Source organism: Nicotiana tomentosiformis, chromosome 2 (assembly GCF_000390325.3).
Source record: "Nicotiana tomentosiformis chromosome 2, ASM39032v3, whole genome shotgun sequence".
NCBI classification, from domain to species: domain Eukaryota; kingdom Viridiplantae; phylum Streptophyta; class Magnoliopsida; order Solanales; family Solanaceae; genus Nicotiana; species Nicotiana tomentosiformis.
The window spans coordinates 17,953,502-17,970,718 of NC_090813.1; the positions used below are offsets into that span (position 1 = coordinate 17,953,502).

At 35.7% G+C, this 17,217-nt stretch overlaps 1 protein-coding gene and 2 long non-coding RNA genes across 3 annotated transcripts; 1 reads left to right on the forward strand and 2 right to left on the reverse strand.

Moving 5' to 3' along the window:
• Window positions 1–4,944: 4,944 nt before the first annotated feature.
• LOC104119455 (serine/threonine-protein kinase CTR1-like) lies at window positions 4,945–7,953 on the reverse strand. Its single transcript, XM_033652346.2, has 3 exons — window positions 7,827–7,953; window positions 5,727–5,821; window positions 4,945–5,636 (listed from the first exon to the last, which is right to left on the reverse strand). The coding sequence occupies exons 1-3, from the start codon at window positions 7,947–7,949 to the stop codon at window positions 5,525–5,527; spliced, it is 330 nt and encodes a 109-aa protein (XP_033508237.2). The 5' UTR covers window positions 7,950–7,953; the 3' UTR covers window positions 4,945–5,524.
• Window positions 7,954–8,104: 151 nt separating this feature from the next.
• Window positions 8,105–9,253, reverse strand: LOC138906387 (uncharacterized). The gene is made up of 2 exons (XR_011413713.1): window positions 9,145–9,253; window positions 8,105–8,134 (listed from the first exon to the last, which is right to left on the reverse strand). It is a non-coding gene; the product is annotated as an uncharacterized lncRNA (long non-coding RNA).
• A 5,557-nt stretch (window positions 9,254–14,810) lies between these two features.
• On the forward strand, window positions 14,811–15,499 carry LOC138906389 (uncharacterized). The gene is made up of 2 exons (XR_011413715.1): window positions 14,811–15,204; window positions 15,388–15,499. It is a non-coding gene; the product is annotated as an uncharacterized lncRNA (long non-coding RNA).
• Window positions 15,500–17,217: the final 1,718 nt, after the last annotated feature.

Below are 17,217 nucleotides of genomic sequence, written 5' to 3' on the forward strand. Positions count from 1 at the left end.
CACGCAAATATACGTAGTCGACAAGTAATATAGGATTGTAAGTCCAGATATCGTACCCACAGGGACTTATGATTAACTATCAACTAAATTAATCCCAAATAATTAATCTATTCAAGCGATTTTCTAACGTATGAATATTAAATTATAACTAATCTACAGTGGCAAACTAAGAGATTAAAGGAAACAAGTTGGCGAAATTAGATACAAATTCAATGAGAGCCGATATTCTAGAGCCATGAGTTAACTAACAATCTCGTTGAGCCTTCCACTTAAATTGTCTAATTAATTTATCTGGTTTATTGATTGACATGGTTAATATTACTCGTAGCCTTCTCCCGAAGTACTACTCGCCTATTCAAGTTAACCTAACGCCTATATTCCTATGGAATTAGGATTAACAAGAACGCATTAATAATTCTCGTATAATAACCAAGCAAGGCGATTAGGTATATCCTTATCCTAACCGCAAATTTGTTCCTGATAATCAGGTTCAAGATCTCGCTCTACTCAATCTTATATGCAATCTAGAATTTCCTTTTCCGAGTTCAATCCTAGATTCGTAGATAGTATTCAATTGGTGATCAATCAATCAAATAATTAAGCGCAAGATTGAATAAATAAATCAATATGTGATAAAATTATAAGAACAATTCAAGTTTCAAACTACAACGTTCATGTAGCACCCTAAATTCTAGAACTAATAAACTATGAAATTAAAGGAAGAGAAGAGAAAAAAAATTAGTTGGAAGCCTTCTCCAAGCGTGGTATGTGTTCCCTCACGTGAATTCCCTTCAAAGTAAGTTAGATCCCCTTCAAATTAGGTTTAGAACCCCTTTTATACGAGTTGGGATCGTGTAAGGCCGAAATAACCTTGTCCCGAGCAAAATAGGTGAATCTCGCCTACAGCATCCAGGGCGGCGCGTCGCGCTGGCCCTGGCACCGAAACCAGTTTGTTTTCCGCCTCCAATTCTTTCTTTGCTGCCAAGTACATTTTCTTTTTCCCTTCTTTAATTCTTTGCTTGGAATGTATTTCCTTTGTTTTTTTTGTCTTTCATTCGGGGACAAATACCAAAGGGTATTCCCCATTTTTTATTCTTTTAATTTTCTATCTTTTTTGTTCCGTATCTTATTCAATTTTACTCCAAATCTCTTCATCTTCATACCGCATTATTCTTACACAGTTAAAATATAATATTAAGCACAAAGTAATGTAATTAATACTCAAAAGATGATTAAAAGTGTTATAATATAAGGCAATAATGATTAAATATATGTATTTTTTGTGGAACAAAAGATACTTATTTAAAACTAATTTTTATATAATTGATAAATTATATATAACCATGTAATTAAGTTAAAACTTGATTAGGGTGTGTAATAAAGTTTCATATATAGTATAGGAAGCTAAAAATTGTTATTGGATTCGTAGTAGTTGAGTCAACTTGGGCCTGAGCATTTTCACAATTAGGCCCACAATTGAAACCAGACAATAACACCCGCCCAAAACCCCTAAATGATTCTAAAACCCTAATATTTGCATAGGCATAGTTGTTTCTTCCCCTTCTTCTTCGTATTATCCCTTTACCAATTCTTCTTCGTATCTTCCCTTTTCCTCTATTGGTAAGTAAAAGCTTAAATTCTTATTGTTCGCTTGCTGTTTGTTTTTATTTCTAGGGTTCCAACTAATTTGTGATTAAGCCCTAGTAGTTGTTGTTATGATAGTTGAAGATTTGCTTTAACCACAATAATATTAGTTTAGTTTTCAATTTTGTTTGTAGGTAAGCATGATGAGAAGTAAAACCCCATGAAAAATTTAAACCCCACAGAAAGGAAGAATCAGAAGGGAGCTTGAAAAACGTGCTCCTAAACTGGTGAGTTTGATCTTTGCAAATCACTTTTTTTTTTAAAGATGGGATTTTTATTGTGATGACAATCTTATTTATTTATTTGAGGGCAGGTTGAAACTGAAAAAAAGACATTGATATTATATGGTACAAAAACAAGCCAAGTGTTGAATGAGGTGATGACTGAAATTTATCATTTGAAGAGGGATAATTCTGTTAAATATACCCGGAAGAATGATAATGTTAGACCATTCGAGAGCGGGGGCGAGGCTTCTTTGGAGTTTTTCTCTCTTAAGACAGATTGCAGCCTTTTTGTGGTAAGTGTGTACAGGCCGTTTTCCTTTTTGAGGCATTTTTTGGTTTAGTGGGTAGATAAGTGCTGATATATATATATATATATATATATATATATATATATATATATATATATATATATATATATCGCTCCATGTTAATTTGGATTTGTTTCTGTGGCTCTCTGATTATTATGTTGTTTGCTAAGGCTTGTTCTTGAAGGTACAAAAATTAATTGTCTCCAAATATTTAGTAAAGGAGAATAGATCTTTTTTCATAATAAAGAGTTATTTGTGCTCAAAGATATATATTCAATGAAATACAGAAGAAGAAACATAGGTGCAATGTTGTGAATTTGTTGCGTCATTCTGAATCTCCCTCTAACCCAGGCCAAAGAAAGTTTATTTTGACATGGAAGTGCATTGTTTTAATCAGGTTAAGTCGCTGGCTTCTAGGGAATAAGGAACAGAGTCTAAGCCGTATAATGCTTAATGGGTAGCTTGCATAAGTTCATAACAAAAATGGGTACATTATCTGCCTAAGTCCTTTTAGCTACTTGTAACACTATTGAAGAGTCCACTTTTGATCTTCAACTGCTTGATTATTTTTAAATAGAAAAGAGCTATAATATTGTTAGTTGCTTACAGGGGCGGAGCTAGCCTTTTGATTGTCTGTATATCCCTCATTGTGCTACCATAGTTCATTATTTTTAGTGCTAATAGATATAGTGAGGGGTTATTTCTGAATGGTAAAACTAAATTACTCATGTCTTGATGTTATTTTATAGGTGATTAACAATAGTCTTTTGGTAACATGTTGCTTGGTTAACGAGGTTTCTTTTCTAGCGTGGGGGAGAGCACATTTAGAACTAGAGCATCTAGAATTTGTATTTTGTAGCTTTGGAGCACCCTAACTGAAAATGTATTTATGTTCAATTTTTGGTCACTCGAGATATTTATAGTTGATATGTGGCTCCTGATAGTAATTGGTCTATAAGTTATATTACTCATGTAGTAAAATATATAGATGTCATAAAGGACATGTATGAAGGAGTTGTAACTAGTGTTAAAACAGTAGTAGGAAATCCAAAGAAGTTTCCCATATCAGTGGGTTCACACCGGGATTCTGCATTGAGCCCCTACTTATTCACCCTAGTTATGAATGAGCTAACCAACGTAACACAGGATGAGGTTCCAGGGTGTATGATATATGCTGATGATATTGTACTAAATTACGAAACTAGCGAGGGTGTTAACAAAAAGCTTGAGCTATGGAGAAACATCTTAGATTGTAAGGGTTCTGAGATATATAAAGGTAAGACTAAATACATGCATTGAGCAAGTGTTCTGAGATTTATAAAGGTCAGACTAAATACATGCATTGCAAGTTCAGGCTGCACGAGAAGAGCGAAGTTGACTAGATGGATTTGTGGTGCCAAAATGCAATCAATTTAGATATCTAGGCTCGTTTCAAGAGAATGAAATGATAGATCAAGATGGTACTCATAGGATTAGAACTGGATGGTTGAAACGAAGAGGTACTCAAGATTACATTAAGGGATGTTTAGTACGAAGGAGAATATTTTTCGAAAAATATTTTCCAATTTTTCCATGTTTGGTTGGCTTAAATATTTTGGAAAATATTTTTCTCATGAACTCATTTTCTTCCAATTGGAGGAAAATGTTTTCCTTATAAAGAGTTTCCAGAACTCCTTTTCAATCTTCCCCACCCTATTTTCCATCCCCATCCCCACCAACCCCCTACGCAACCCACCCACATCCACCCCTACACAACTCAATAGAAATATTATTAAGGGTGTGTTTGGTATGTCGGAAACATTTTCCGAAAAGTGTTTTCCCATTTTCCACTGTTTGGTTGCACAAAATAGTTTGAAAATTATTTTTCTAGATATCACATTTTCCTGAAATTGTATGAAAATGACTTTCCTAGAAAACTATAGGAAAATATTTACCAAAAATTCCACCTATCCTCATATCTAACCCCCTTCCTCCCCCTTCTCTCCCTACCCTACCTCTCCCACCCCCTCTCTCCAAAGAAGATTTTTTTTCATATTTCAATTTATTTTCTTTTCCGTCACCACCCACCTTGCTACAACCCTCCCCTCACTGCGGGGTATTTTTTTATTTTATTTTAATATTTTCAGTTTATAGGTTCGAAATTTTACGAGTTCCAAAGTTATGAGTTGAGGTTAATGATTTTTGAAGTTTGCGGGTTTAGAAATTATAGAGTTTACGGGTTTGAAAGTTTAGTGGTTCGGAAGTTTATGGAATTTGTGGGTTCGCAAGGTTGTTAGTTCGAAAGTTTATGGCTTCATGTTTACAACAACCTAGTATAATCCCACTAGTGGGTACTGGGGAGGGTAGTGTGTACGCAGACCTTACCTCTACCCTGGGTTGAGAGGCTGTTTTCGATAGACCCTCGACTCCCTCCCTCCAAGAACTCCCCCACCTTGTTCTTGGGATGACTCGAACTCACAACCTCTTGGTTGGAAGTGGAGGGTGCTTACCACTAGAGCAACCCACTTTTGTCATGTTTATGGCTTCATGTTTATTGTATCTAAATTATTTATGAATACTCTTGAGGAGTTATTTTCCTTAATTTGCATACCAAACACCGGAAAATGTGTAAGATTACTACTTGTTTTCCAAACAGTGCTTAGAGAGAAACGGACATGCCCAGTGCAAAGGATCTTCCGTAAGGCAGCGGCTGCTGCTTGAATTCGTGAAGAAAACTTAGTATTCTCCACAGGCAACCTGAACTAATATGCATAGATACAAGCCTGCAAAACATACACAGACATAGCTATCAAAGTTTATACATGTGAAGAAACTGCCTAGAGGTATTGTCATAAAACATTTGCCATCGAAGTGCAAGAAAGCAAAGGGGTAAACCCATTTATTGAGCATTTACTCTCAAATCTTTCAAGCTAAAGCTTGACAGTGGTTCACTGGCACCTATCTAGATCGTTAGGCTGGGTCTCTCAACAGAATACTAGCTGCTATGATGTCATGGCCAGTCTAAAGTAATGCCTTCTCAAATCCACCAAACAGAAGTTCAGATGCTCTAGCAGTTTCCAAAGCATCACTAGACCCAAGAAAGTGTGTCATGGAAAGATGTTTATTCCAAACATTCTACCAAATAGTTCAACTACTACTATCAGCACTCGTCACCTAGTGTCAAACTTACCTAGACTTTGACAAAAATGTGGATATACCAAGGGCAATAGCTTTAAAATTCAGTAGAACGACGAAACAGATTTCGAGATAGACAAACCTGACATAATCCTCCAAGCATTCTTCCTCCCAGAAACATTGACTAGTAACAAATGCAAATTATGTGCAGAAACCATAAAAGTTATCACACATTCACGTGAGCATCTGCATGTCTGTATGACCTGATTGAGGTGTGAGAGGAGATTTAAGATTTGGTCTCAGCATATCCATGATAGTAGAAAAGGAGGGGCGTTTCCACGGCTCACTAAAACATTATCAAAACTAATTTTAGATAACATTAAAGCAATCACGAAACTAAAAGGCATGAACTTGGGGACGAGTACAAGCAACACACTTAGTCCAGCAGGCCTCAATAATAGTCGCCACTTGAGGATTCAAATCACTTGGAATGTCAAGCCTCTTCCCCCTAAAGCCGACAGCTGCTACAACCTACAAAATTAGATTCATTACAGCACATTCTACGCCATGTACGATATAAAAAAACAAACAGTTCAATATTCATGAGGCTCGACAGATGGTCCTCTTATCTATCTTTCAAAAATCAAACTTGTAGCAGAAACTAGAATGTACGATATCACAGGGAAACAGTTTCAACAATCATGATGACCGAGAAATCAACCCTTAGGAGTAACCAGAGGCTCCGAAACTCGGGAATAATGGGCCCGCCCTTGTACCCTTCTTCGCTACAATACAAGGCTTAGTTCACATGGCGCATGGCTTGAACCTGTGACCTACATTCTAGGTCACTTGAACTAAGCCTGTGGGCATATCTATTGTCCTCCTATTTATGGTATCTACTAATTCTATTTGCTTTCCCATCAACAAGTCTATTCCAAATAACTATTCGAATCTTACTCTCTTGAATTAGCTTCTTTGTCCCCATCCTCTAACATGCGACAACCTTTTCCTATCTAGCACCATGTCAATGTGGTTGACTAACTTCTTTACCTCACCCGCATTAACAAATACAATATTTAGATGATTCATCATAATTAAACTACGATTACACTAGTCATCAACTTACCACAACTTTTAGTTCTCTACTTAACTATAATCTTGACAAACTGTACACTAACTGTTACAGACAGTAGGAACTTTTTCTTTTCTTATCTTCTCAAAATATGAACTATTAGAAGACCACAATAAGCAAAACAAAACCTAGAGAGAAGTGGAAAGTAGCATCCTCAGAACTTTCCCATTCAAGGGCCCATGAATGCGTAGCTTTCTTCATTAACCACATGAAAAAGAGAGGCAGATGAAGAAAGGAAATTGAAATGACATTCCTGGAAGAAGTGATCCCACTTGTGGTGCCCTAGTTCCTGGCAGAAGAACCATATGGACCAACTCATTTTCACATCCCAAGAGATAGCCTTTGGTCCTTTCAGTTGATATATTAGTTGTTACCCTCTAGATTCAATTGTAAGGGTAGCATGTGGGCCGGGCTCGGTCCTAAGTGGGCCGGTCCTAAGCGATTTCGGGCTTCACGGGCTTGTTGTTGGAACCGGTCCGGGACCGGGACCACGACCTAACGGTCCCGGGCCTAAACGGGCCTATATATACTTTCTATTTTTAAATTTATTTTTATACAAGTTAGAGAAAAAAAATGATAATAAAAATATCTACGGCAATTCCTAGTAAATTATATTATAGAATTGTCACCTAAATTTTTTAATTCAAATTTAAAGCAAAAATATTGTAAAGAGATATTTAAAGCAATGCGTTATAAAGATGTATATAGAGTATAGTATATATATATATATATATATATATATATATATATATATATATATATATATATATATATATATATATATATAAAGTTATATTCGATATATATATAAGCTTATATATATATACTATACTATACAATATGTATATCCTAAGATATATAAGCTATATTCGATTTACTATATATACATCTTAAGATTTATATATTAATATTTGATTTATATACTATACATATATCTTAAGATATATATACTATATATATTTATATACAATCGAATATGTCTTATATACTATGTATATAGTAAGATGTATATATATATATATATATATATATATATATATATATATATATATACACACTATATGTATAGCTTAAGATACATAAAAACATAAAAATATTGTAAAGAGATATTCAAAGCTATATATATTTTAATTTTTTAATTTTTTAATTTTTTTTAAAAAATATTAAAAAATAGCCGTTGGGACCGTTTGGCCCGCTAAGGTCCCGGGCCCTAGCGGCTAAACGGTTCCGGGCATGACGGGCCCAAATCATAGGACCGGCCCAAGCCCACTAACACCGGCCCAAACGGTCGTGGCGCGTTAGCCCGTTTGGCCCGCGGTCCCGGTCCGGTCGAGAACCGGCCCACTTGCCACCCTTATTCAATTGTTTAGTTCACCATTTACACCTAAAATACCAAGCACAAACCTGTGGTGCGCTCAAATTACTCCATGGTTGTTGTAGTATTGCCAACTCCCATAAAATAACGCCAAAGTTGTATACATCAGATTTCTCATTTGATGGTTCATCACGAAGAACTTCAGGCGCCATCCATTCCGGATGTCACATTAAGCACCAAATCATTCTTTTCCTTATTTAGTTATCAAGAAACGAGCCAAAAGACCAACAGAACACTAAAGGAACCAGAGCTTGAATCAAGAACTTACAGTTCCGGCAGCAGTCTTTGATGAAAGAAATGTATTAGCTTTGAAACGAGAAAGACCAAAATCACAGACCTGATGAGGACATTAGACAAGTGAGAACTTTTAGAATCTTTTACTGATAAAGAGAAATAATAGCTTCATAAAAACTTCCATAAACGAAAATAAGTAATAATAAATTCATTAAAGCAACAAAATCATATTCGCTAGCTAACTTTGAGTAGGACTACCAAGTTTGTTCAGAACTTAAGAATAAATTATAATGTTAACTAAAAGTACAGGTAATACATTATGCATACTGCTGAGCTATGGAGGACAGAACCTCCTTAAAAATCACAGACATTCAAATTGCCTCCTCTTTTTCAAGCAAATTCTCAATCAGACCTCAAGACCTTTTGATATTTTTTTTAAAATCTTTTTTGGTTGGGTTTGAAAAGTCAAATTGAATGATCAAGAAATTAGTGTTTTTCTCGATGGTCCAAGTTGATTAAAAGGAAGAAGACCAGACACATATTCCCGGAGTGAGAGGAGACACATCTATGCTAATATTTCCAGTTAAAAAGAAACTAATTCACCAAGAGGTCGAAAAGGAGGACAAGTTATGTTAAGGAAAAACATGAGTAGAAAAAGCATAGTCTTAACTAGACATAAATTCGTCCTCATAGTGATTTTGGACCAAGCTTCCCTCCAAAATGTAAAATTATTAATTATGTACAAGTGATTTTTTTCTTTAGATAAAAGCTTCAACATATATCCTCTCTTGTTGGAAATTAACCCATTTCATGGGATTGCAATGTTAACTCTCCATCATCTGAGAAATCTGATAAATACTTGATGGTTCACCACTTGCTTTATGTGTTTTAGCAAGTTTGATTAGGTTAGGAAGCTTGTGAAACTATAAAACTTCTCTATGTTTCTCTCTTGACCCTCCGGAAAATATCTGAAGAAGTTAATAAAAAAATATGCCCTATCCAAAATGATACTTCCTTCAGATTTGACTACTCTGACAGCCAAGTCCGACAATATATTAATCATGACAAAAAGGATTGCACCTTTATGTTTGCTAAAGAAATTCTTACTCTCACCTTCACTGTATATTTTTTGTCCACTAGCAGATTTGGAGATTTTAAATCTCGGTGAACAATGGGAGGATTGCGTTTGTGAAGATAATTCATCCCATTTGCCTGCACAACAAGACCATAGTAAGAGATTAGCCCCAATTGAAAAAAATAAGACAGCCGACGTCTTTCATCTAACAACTCTCTCGCACCAGGTCTATGAAGAAGTTTATATAAGCTACCTTTGAAATACATGATAACATGGGAATCGCTCAGCTAAATTGGGAATAGCGTAATGTTTTCTGTTAATTGGACGGGGAAATAATTCTAAGACCTCGATAAATATTCAGTAACTATGAACAAATTTGGTGGCTGAATGACAGCACCCATAAAAAGTAAAATATTTGGATGTCGCAACCGCTTCATTATTGCAACCTAGGACAACCAAAGAGAAAACAGAATTAGAAGAGTGTAGAAGGGAAAATAATTAAATAAAACAGAATTATATTTGGACATATCTTTGGGGCTTGTCTCTTAGTTACACGCTATATCAATAGTATTAGAAAATTAAACAACTCATAAACATTGGTAGTTTGCTTTAGGCGCGTTTAAATAAATTATCGTGACTATTAGTATGGTTCCTTTGGCATAGTCATGATACGTAAACCCCAATTCGAGTGTGTGTTTCACGTGACTCGACCTTACAACTTTAAATAATAATAAAAATTAACATGTTATAAATCGCGGGTGCCTTTCACGTGACGCGATTCACAATGTGTACAAAAATAATAAGTGCGCGACATCGCGACTTATTTAAATAATCTCCGTAAATATTAAAAACGATTAAAAGGTTAAAAACGCACAATAGGTTTCAAACATGTAATAAATCAGATAATTAGGTCAATTATTAATAGTTGAGCGACCGTGCTAAAATTACGGAACTCGGGAGTGCCTCACACCTTCTCCCGGGTTAACAGAATGCCTTACCCGGTCTTCTGTGTTCGCGGACCATAAATAGAGTCAAATTTCCTCGATTTGGGATTTAAAATAAACCGGTGACTTGGGACACCATAACTTATTCCAAGTGGCGACTCTGTTTTTAATAAATAATCCCATTTTGATTAATGTCACTTTAATTGAAAAAAACTCCCTTATCTCCCTTCGGAAAAAAGGAGGTGTGATAGCTCTGGCGACTCTGCTGGGGACAAGAACCCAGAATCTCTGGTTCAGGGTTCAGAATTCGAGCTTAGAATAACTGTTATACTTGATTTTTGTCTATTATCTGATTTTTACGTGTTTGAGCCTAATGTGCTAAATGCCGCTTTTTACCGCTTTGATATTATGTGAACTGTATATAAACTGCTACGAAACCCTTCTTCTTTCTGAGTCTTCTAAATCTTCTGGGGAGCGTGCGCTTCGCATGGCTTCTTTTCTGTTAGAGTCATATCCTAATTTTAGAACGAGGTTCGGACAAGTTGCAAAGCCGGTGAAGCTTCTGTATTCCCGGTACGCTACCCCCCCCCCCGCTGCCCCCCTCGGCTCGAGTTGTCCGCTCGAGTAAGCCAGGTCTAGAACAATACACCCAGGATTTAAACTTAGAATAACATAGCCTCATGCCGGATCCCTAGTAGGTACGTTTGCTTGCATCACGTGCATTTGACTTAGGAGACTCAACATAGGGGTTGAGTCCGTCTAGGACAGGTGTACCCACAATTAAAAGGACCATCCTGATGCATTTTTTACGTGCTACTTGTGCATTAATTTGCTTGGCTTGTATGTTGGCCGGCCTCTTGAGTAAGAGAAAAAAACCAAGAGTGAGGTAGGATAGAAAAATGCCCGATTTTGATAATCCTGATATTCAAAAATACGTTGCTCTGCCAAAGTCTCAAAAAAAAAAGAAAGAAAGAAAAAAAGAAGACAAAAATCATTTCAAAGCAAATCATATTTTTCTGTGCATCAAAATGACAGAACTACGCGGGTCTGATTCTCACCGGGTGTGAGATACGTAGGAAAACCTCATCGGTTCCGGCCCACAATTTTCAAAAAAAAATCGAAAAATATTTTCCTTTACTTCCTTCTTTAGAAAATCATTCTTTTAGCCTCCAATTTTTTTTTAAAAAAAATACAAAAATATTTTCCTTTTAATTTATTCTCAAAATCCAAAAATATTTTCATTCTTCTTTCGAAAATTGAAAAGAAAATTCAAGATTTAAAAATATTTTCTTTTTTTTTTCTTTAGAAGTATTTCTTTCATAAATTCAAAATGAAAGTCCATAAATCCAAAAATATTTCCTTTCTTTTTTTTAGAGGTTTTTCTTTCGAAATTCCGAAAAAATCAAAATTCAAAAAAATATTTTTTCTTTCTTCTTTATAAGTCTTTCTTTCGGAAATTAGAAAAAAATAGTTAGTTTATTTCCTTTATTCTTGATCTTCCCGAACTACGCACGATCTGATTCATGTTCCCACATGATACGTAGGCAACCCACATCAGGTTCGATCGAGAGAAAATAAGAGAAAGGAAAGAAACCAAAAAAAAGAAAAAAAAAGAGAAGGAAAAAAAAAGCGTTTATTCTAACATGCTTATTGTTTTGGAATAAAAGCTAATTGAAGGTGGTCGGTTTGTTGGTTTGCAATGGCGAGTTACAAAACAATCTAAGATCCTTCGAAAATAAAAGCATCTTCTCAACCAATGGAATAAACATAACTGTTGTTGATCCAAGGTCACAGAAAGGCAAATAGGCAAGTTTGCGGTGAAAAATTAAAAAAATGGAGACACATGTGGGGTTGACTTTACCAGATTTGAGCAATAGGATATGGCCTGCTCGGGATGATTGTCAAAATTTGAGTATTGAATCCAAAGCAATCAAAACGGGTAAATACTAGTAATGCTGATGTGCGAATGTGTGGCTAAGATGTCGCTTAGCAACTGGAAAGTCACTCCTCGTTTAGCCATGGTAGCTTATTTTGTCTTCTTTTCTTCTTCTTTTTGTGTTATCGGACTTTGCTATCCTTTATTCAATAAACAACAGTCAGTCATTTTGTGTCCATTTTTGTGCATAGTTCTTTTCATGCTAGTCCTAGTGACATGACATGCATGCGGAATTTTTGGTCAGATCTTAGAAAACTGATTTAGTCTTGAGTTGGATAACTGAGAAAGAGACACTTTTGAAGATAAATAGAGACATGAAACATTTGGAAAATAAGCATGAACCAAGTTTACATGGAACAAAAGCAATCATGCTCATAATAGTTAAGGATCTCTACCTTTTGAATTATTGAGGAGATCGGGCTTAAGGATAACCGGACGGGTTGAAGTCTGTTTAGCACTAAGAGATAGAAAGTATTTTTCAAAAGAAGGTGTATCCCAGTTAACTTGAAATGGATCAGTTTATTGGCAAAATGCATCTTCTACATCAAGACAAAATCGAAGAAAAGTCACCCAAATTGACAAGGGTCATTCACTGCAAGGAAATTATTACTCATACAACTTTACATTGAAAAATACGAGAAAGCAACATGTCCATCAATGCTGTGATTGTGAAGGGCTAACATGATTGGCATTCTCGAGGTTGGGAGGCCCTTTTTCTGATATCCAAACACTTTATACCCTTCGTTATCCTTTCGAGCCTGTGTTATTTTCTTTGACCACCCTCTTTTGGAATCAAGTTTAGAGTTAAAAGTCTAAAAAAAAAAAAAAAAAAAAAAAGAAAAAAAAAAGTCCATGTCCCAAGAGTACAAACTGGGGCGACTCTTAGAAAGTTCAAGTGAAAAAATAGAATAAGAAAAGAACAGTCAAAGTCCATGCCCCCAGAAAATAAAAGCTGGGACAACTTGTTTTGAAAAAAAAGAGAAGAAAGATGGAATAAATGAAAAAAAAAGAGAAGAGAAAGACAAAGAAAAAGAAAGAAAGATGAAAAAAACAATATTATGTCAGATGTTTGAACTACGTTAGACCTAATTCCTTTAAAAGGGATACGTAGGCAGCCTTACAGGGTTCGGTCCAACCAAATAAGAATTCAAAAAAAAAAATCCAAAAATCCCCAATATCTGAAACTGGGGCAAAGAATTTTTTTTTTTTCACTTTTGAAAGAGTCGATTCCAAGAGTTGTAAAGTGTACAACCCATCATATTGAGTCTACTTAGATCCTCCATGCCGACCCATCTTTCCAACCCTATCCAAAACCCTTCCAAATAAAGACCTTCCGATGTGCCTTCAAGAATATCAAGAGAAGCATACAATGAGCAATGGTTGTCACGCGACATAGGACACTGTCAAGTTGCTCATACAAGAAAGCAAAAGAAAAAGAAAAATAAAGAAGAAAAATGAGAGAGTCTTACTAGTGAAAACCCTCACGAGCACTGTAAGACGACGGTAAGCAGAGATGAATAAATGAGAGAGACTTGTTGGTGAAAATCCCTCGGGGCACCACTAGTCGAAAGTGAGTCATGAAGCTGATGCAAAGAATTGACACAAACAAGCCCGACTTCAAATGTCATAGGAATGGTAAAAGGAAAGATTTGAATAGTTTGAAAGATCAGGCCGCTAAGTCCAAAATGCATGTCATGATCATAAGGGCTAGCTGCCCCAAAAAAACCCAAAAAAAATAAAAAAAATCTTCCTCCTTTCCTTCCCGACAGGGGTATTTCTTGTTAATATTGTTTCTTTGCATCATTGTGTCCTTCACTCTAAGTTCGTCCTTGTCAAAACAAGCAAGAAAAGATTTCAAAATCTGCTACCAGCTTTTCAGTTGCACAAAGTAAATTTGGCCAGCACACTCAGTTGTTACAGCCAACATGTCTTGAGGATTCGTGCAATACGAAGGTTTCCCCCAAAAGACTCTTGTCAGCCTATTTGGCTAAAGCAAGCAAAGATAACCTCAAGATTAATCAGGGATTCCCTGTAGTACCGAACAAGGACTATAAAGTGGCACATTGTGCAAAAGACACTTACCAGTTGTGATTCTCTCTGAGAGACAAAATTGCTCCAAAAGCAAAAGCCATTCAAGATATTTGAAAAGGTTATCAAAGAAAAGAAATCTCTTTTTTGAGATAAGGCTGATTGAGCCACAAAACACAAATGGCATTGGGAGCGAAACAATCAGGGTTGATACAGAAAGTAAATGTCCCTTGTAAGGAACAACAGAGTCTCCCAGCAGTGCAGCCAACTACCAATGCAGTCAGTCTTCCAAAAGTTGGATGATCACAAAGTCAAGCCACCCAAGACTCAAGGCCGCAAACTGACCACCACTTTTAAAACTGAGAAAATTTTCTTTGTTTGAAACAGGAACAAAGCAGTGCAAGGAATTTGGGTTTCAAAAAAAGAAGAAGAGAAGAGCCGACAAAAGGGAAGTTTCTCAAATCTTTGCCTTTATTTGTCTTGCTAGTGTGCATAAAATATTTCCATTGCTCTTCACATTTTTCCTCCTAGGATCGAAATCTTAGTCTGATGAATCTTTCTCCTAAGATAAGAAAACCTAGTCTGATGAATTTTCTCCTAGGATAAAAATATCTTAGTCTGATGAATCCTTCTCCTAAGATAACAAAAAGACCTAGTCTGATGAACTTTCTCCTAGGATCGAAATCTTAGTCTGATGAATTTTTCTCCTAAGATAACATAAGAAATCCTAGTGTGATGAATTTTCTCCTAGGATAAAAATATCTTAGTCTGATGAATCTTTCTCCTAAGATAACAAAAAAAAAAGACCTAGTCTGATGAACTTTCTCCTAGGATCGAAGTCTTAGCCTAATGAATCATTCTCCTAAGATAGAAAACCTAGTCTGATGAATTTTCTCCTAGGATAAACGTCTTAGTTTGATGAATCTTTCTCCTAAGATAATAAAAAAGGACATAGTCTGATGAACTTTCTCCTAGAATCAAAATCTTAGTCTGATGAATCTTTCTCCTAAGATAGAAAATCTAGTATGATGAATTTTCTCCTAGGATCAAAATCTTAGTCTGATGAATCTTTCTCCTAAGATAGAAAACCTAGTCTGATGAATTTTCTCCTAAGATCAAAATCTTAGTCTAATGAATCATTCTCCTAAGATAGAAAACCTAGTCTGATGAATTTTTCTCCTAGGATAAACGTCTTAGTCTGATGAATCATTCTCCTAAAATTAAAACTTAGTCTGATGAATCTTTCACCTAAGATAACAAAAAGACCTAGTCTGATGAACTTTCTCCTAGGATAAAAATATTTTAGTCTGATGAATCCTTCTCCTAAGATAACACAAAAGACCTAGTCTGATGAATTTTCTCCTAGGACCGAGATTTTAATCTGATGAATCTTTCTCCTAAGATAACAAACCTAGTCTGATGAACTTTCTCCTAGGATAGAAATCTTAGTCTGATGAATCTTTCTCCTAAGATACCAAAAAAAGACCTAATCTGATGAATTTTCTCCTAGGATAATAAGTTTAAAAAAAGGAAAGTCTGAAAAGAAAAAAAAACAGAGGTCAATTTTTAGTTTTCTTAAGTTATCAATCTTTAGTTTTCTTGAAATCAGGGGTCCCGCCTGGAAAATATGGTCAATTTTTAGTTCAGTCAAGCTTAGTTTATAGTTTTCTCCAAGCTCAATCTCAAATTTAGGAAATGCACTCCCAAGTTTGGGTTTTTTAAATTTTTATTTCTTTAGGAGACGCACATCCTAGTCGAGTCTTCAATTTTGCTCTCATCATTTCATCCTTCATCAATAGCATATGTAATTTATAGTTCTGCTAATAACTCACAAATCTTCCTAGTGTAAACTGGGGCAGAAAAAATTTCTTTTGTTGTTTCTGTTTTGTTGTAGTTGCAGGCGCCCGCCTGGAGAATGAGGGAATTAATTTCAAGTTTTAAAGTCATCAGACACCCACCTGGAGAATGTGGGAATTTGTTTTAATTTTTAAGTCATTATCAAGCGCCCACCTGGAGAACGAGAGAATTTATTTCAAGTTTTAAGTTAGCATCAGGCGCCCACCTGGAGAATGAGGGAATTCATTTCTGTTTTAAGTCAGCAGGCGCCCACCTGGAAAACGAGAAAATTTATTTCAAGTTTTTAAGTCAGCAGGCGCCCACCTGGAGAACGAGGGAATTAATTTCAAGTTTTAAGTCAGCAGGCGCCCACCTGGAAAATGAGGGAATTCATTTCAAGTTTTAAGTCATCACAGGCGCCCACCTGGAGAATGAAGGAATTTATTTCAAATTTTTAAGTCAGCAGGCACCCACCTGGAAAATGAGGGAATTTATTTCGAGTTTTAAGTCATCAGGCGCCAAACCTGGAGAACGAGGGAAGTCATTTAAGGATTCAATTCAAGTTAGAAGTAGCAGAAGCTCGCCTCAAGAATGCTAGCTGACAGTCCGAGATGACCAAAGGAAGAAGTCTCAATCCAGAATAAAAAGAAAAAAGAGAAGTGAATCCAAAATGCAGAAGCTTTGCATTTCCCATCTTGATCCGAAATGCCGAAGAAGAATGAACTACCACCTGCAGCTAGCAAGCATCGAGGATCAGATCAGAGTCTGCATGAAGAACCAGCCAAAACTCAAGATCAAGCTTCAAAAGACTCATAGATAGGAATCTTGTAACTCGTAGCTGATAGACTTAGTTAGTCTTTTTCATTTTTGACTTTGGTGTAAAAAGAAGCTCAGCAAGCAGTAAACAGCAGAAGCAGCAACAGTGAAATCACAGCTTCTCGGTAGTCCCAGCTACCTAAACTTTCAGAACTACACTGACATGATTCCTTTATAGCCAAGGATATGTAGGCAACCTCTGAAGCACGGTTCGGTCAAACATTTTCAAAATGCTTCCCATGGAGTGTCAAACGGGCAAAAATTGCTCACTTTATCTTTGCCCGAAAAACTCTTCATGTTCTCGAGCAAAGAGGGGCAGCTGTGAGCACCTAATTTTTGCCATAATATAAAATTACTCCTAAAAAACCCAAAAAATAGCTTTAAATTATTTTTTCTATATTTTTACTTAGTTTGCTTTGTACGTATTCATATTTGATGCATTTTTAAGTTGCATTTTTAAATCCTAAAGAAAATACAAAAATATTTTTAATTTTTATATTTTGTAGATTTTAAATGCATAATCAATTGCATTTGTAAAACACTAAAATACC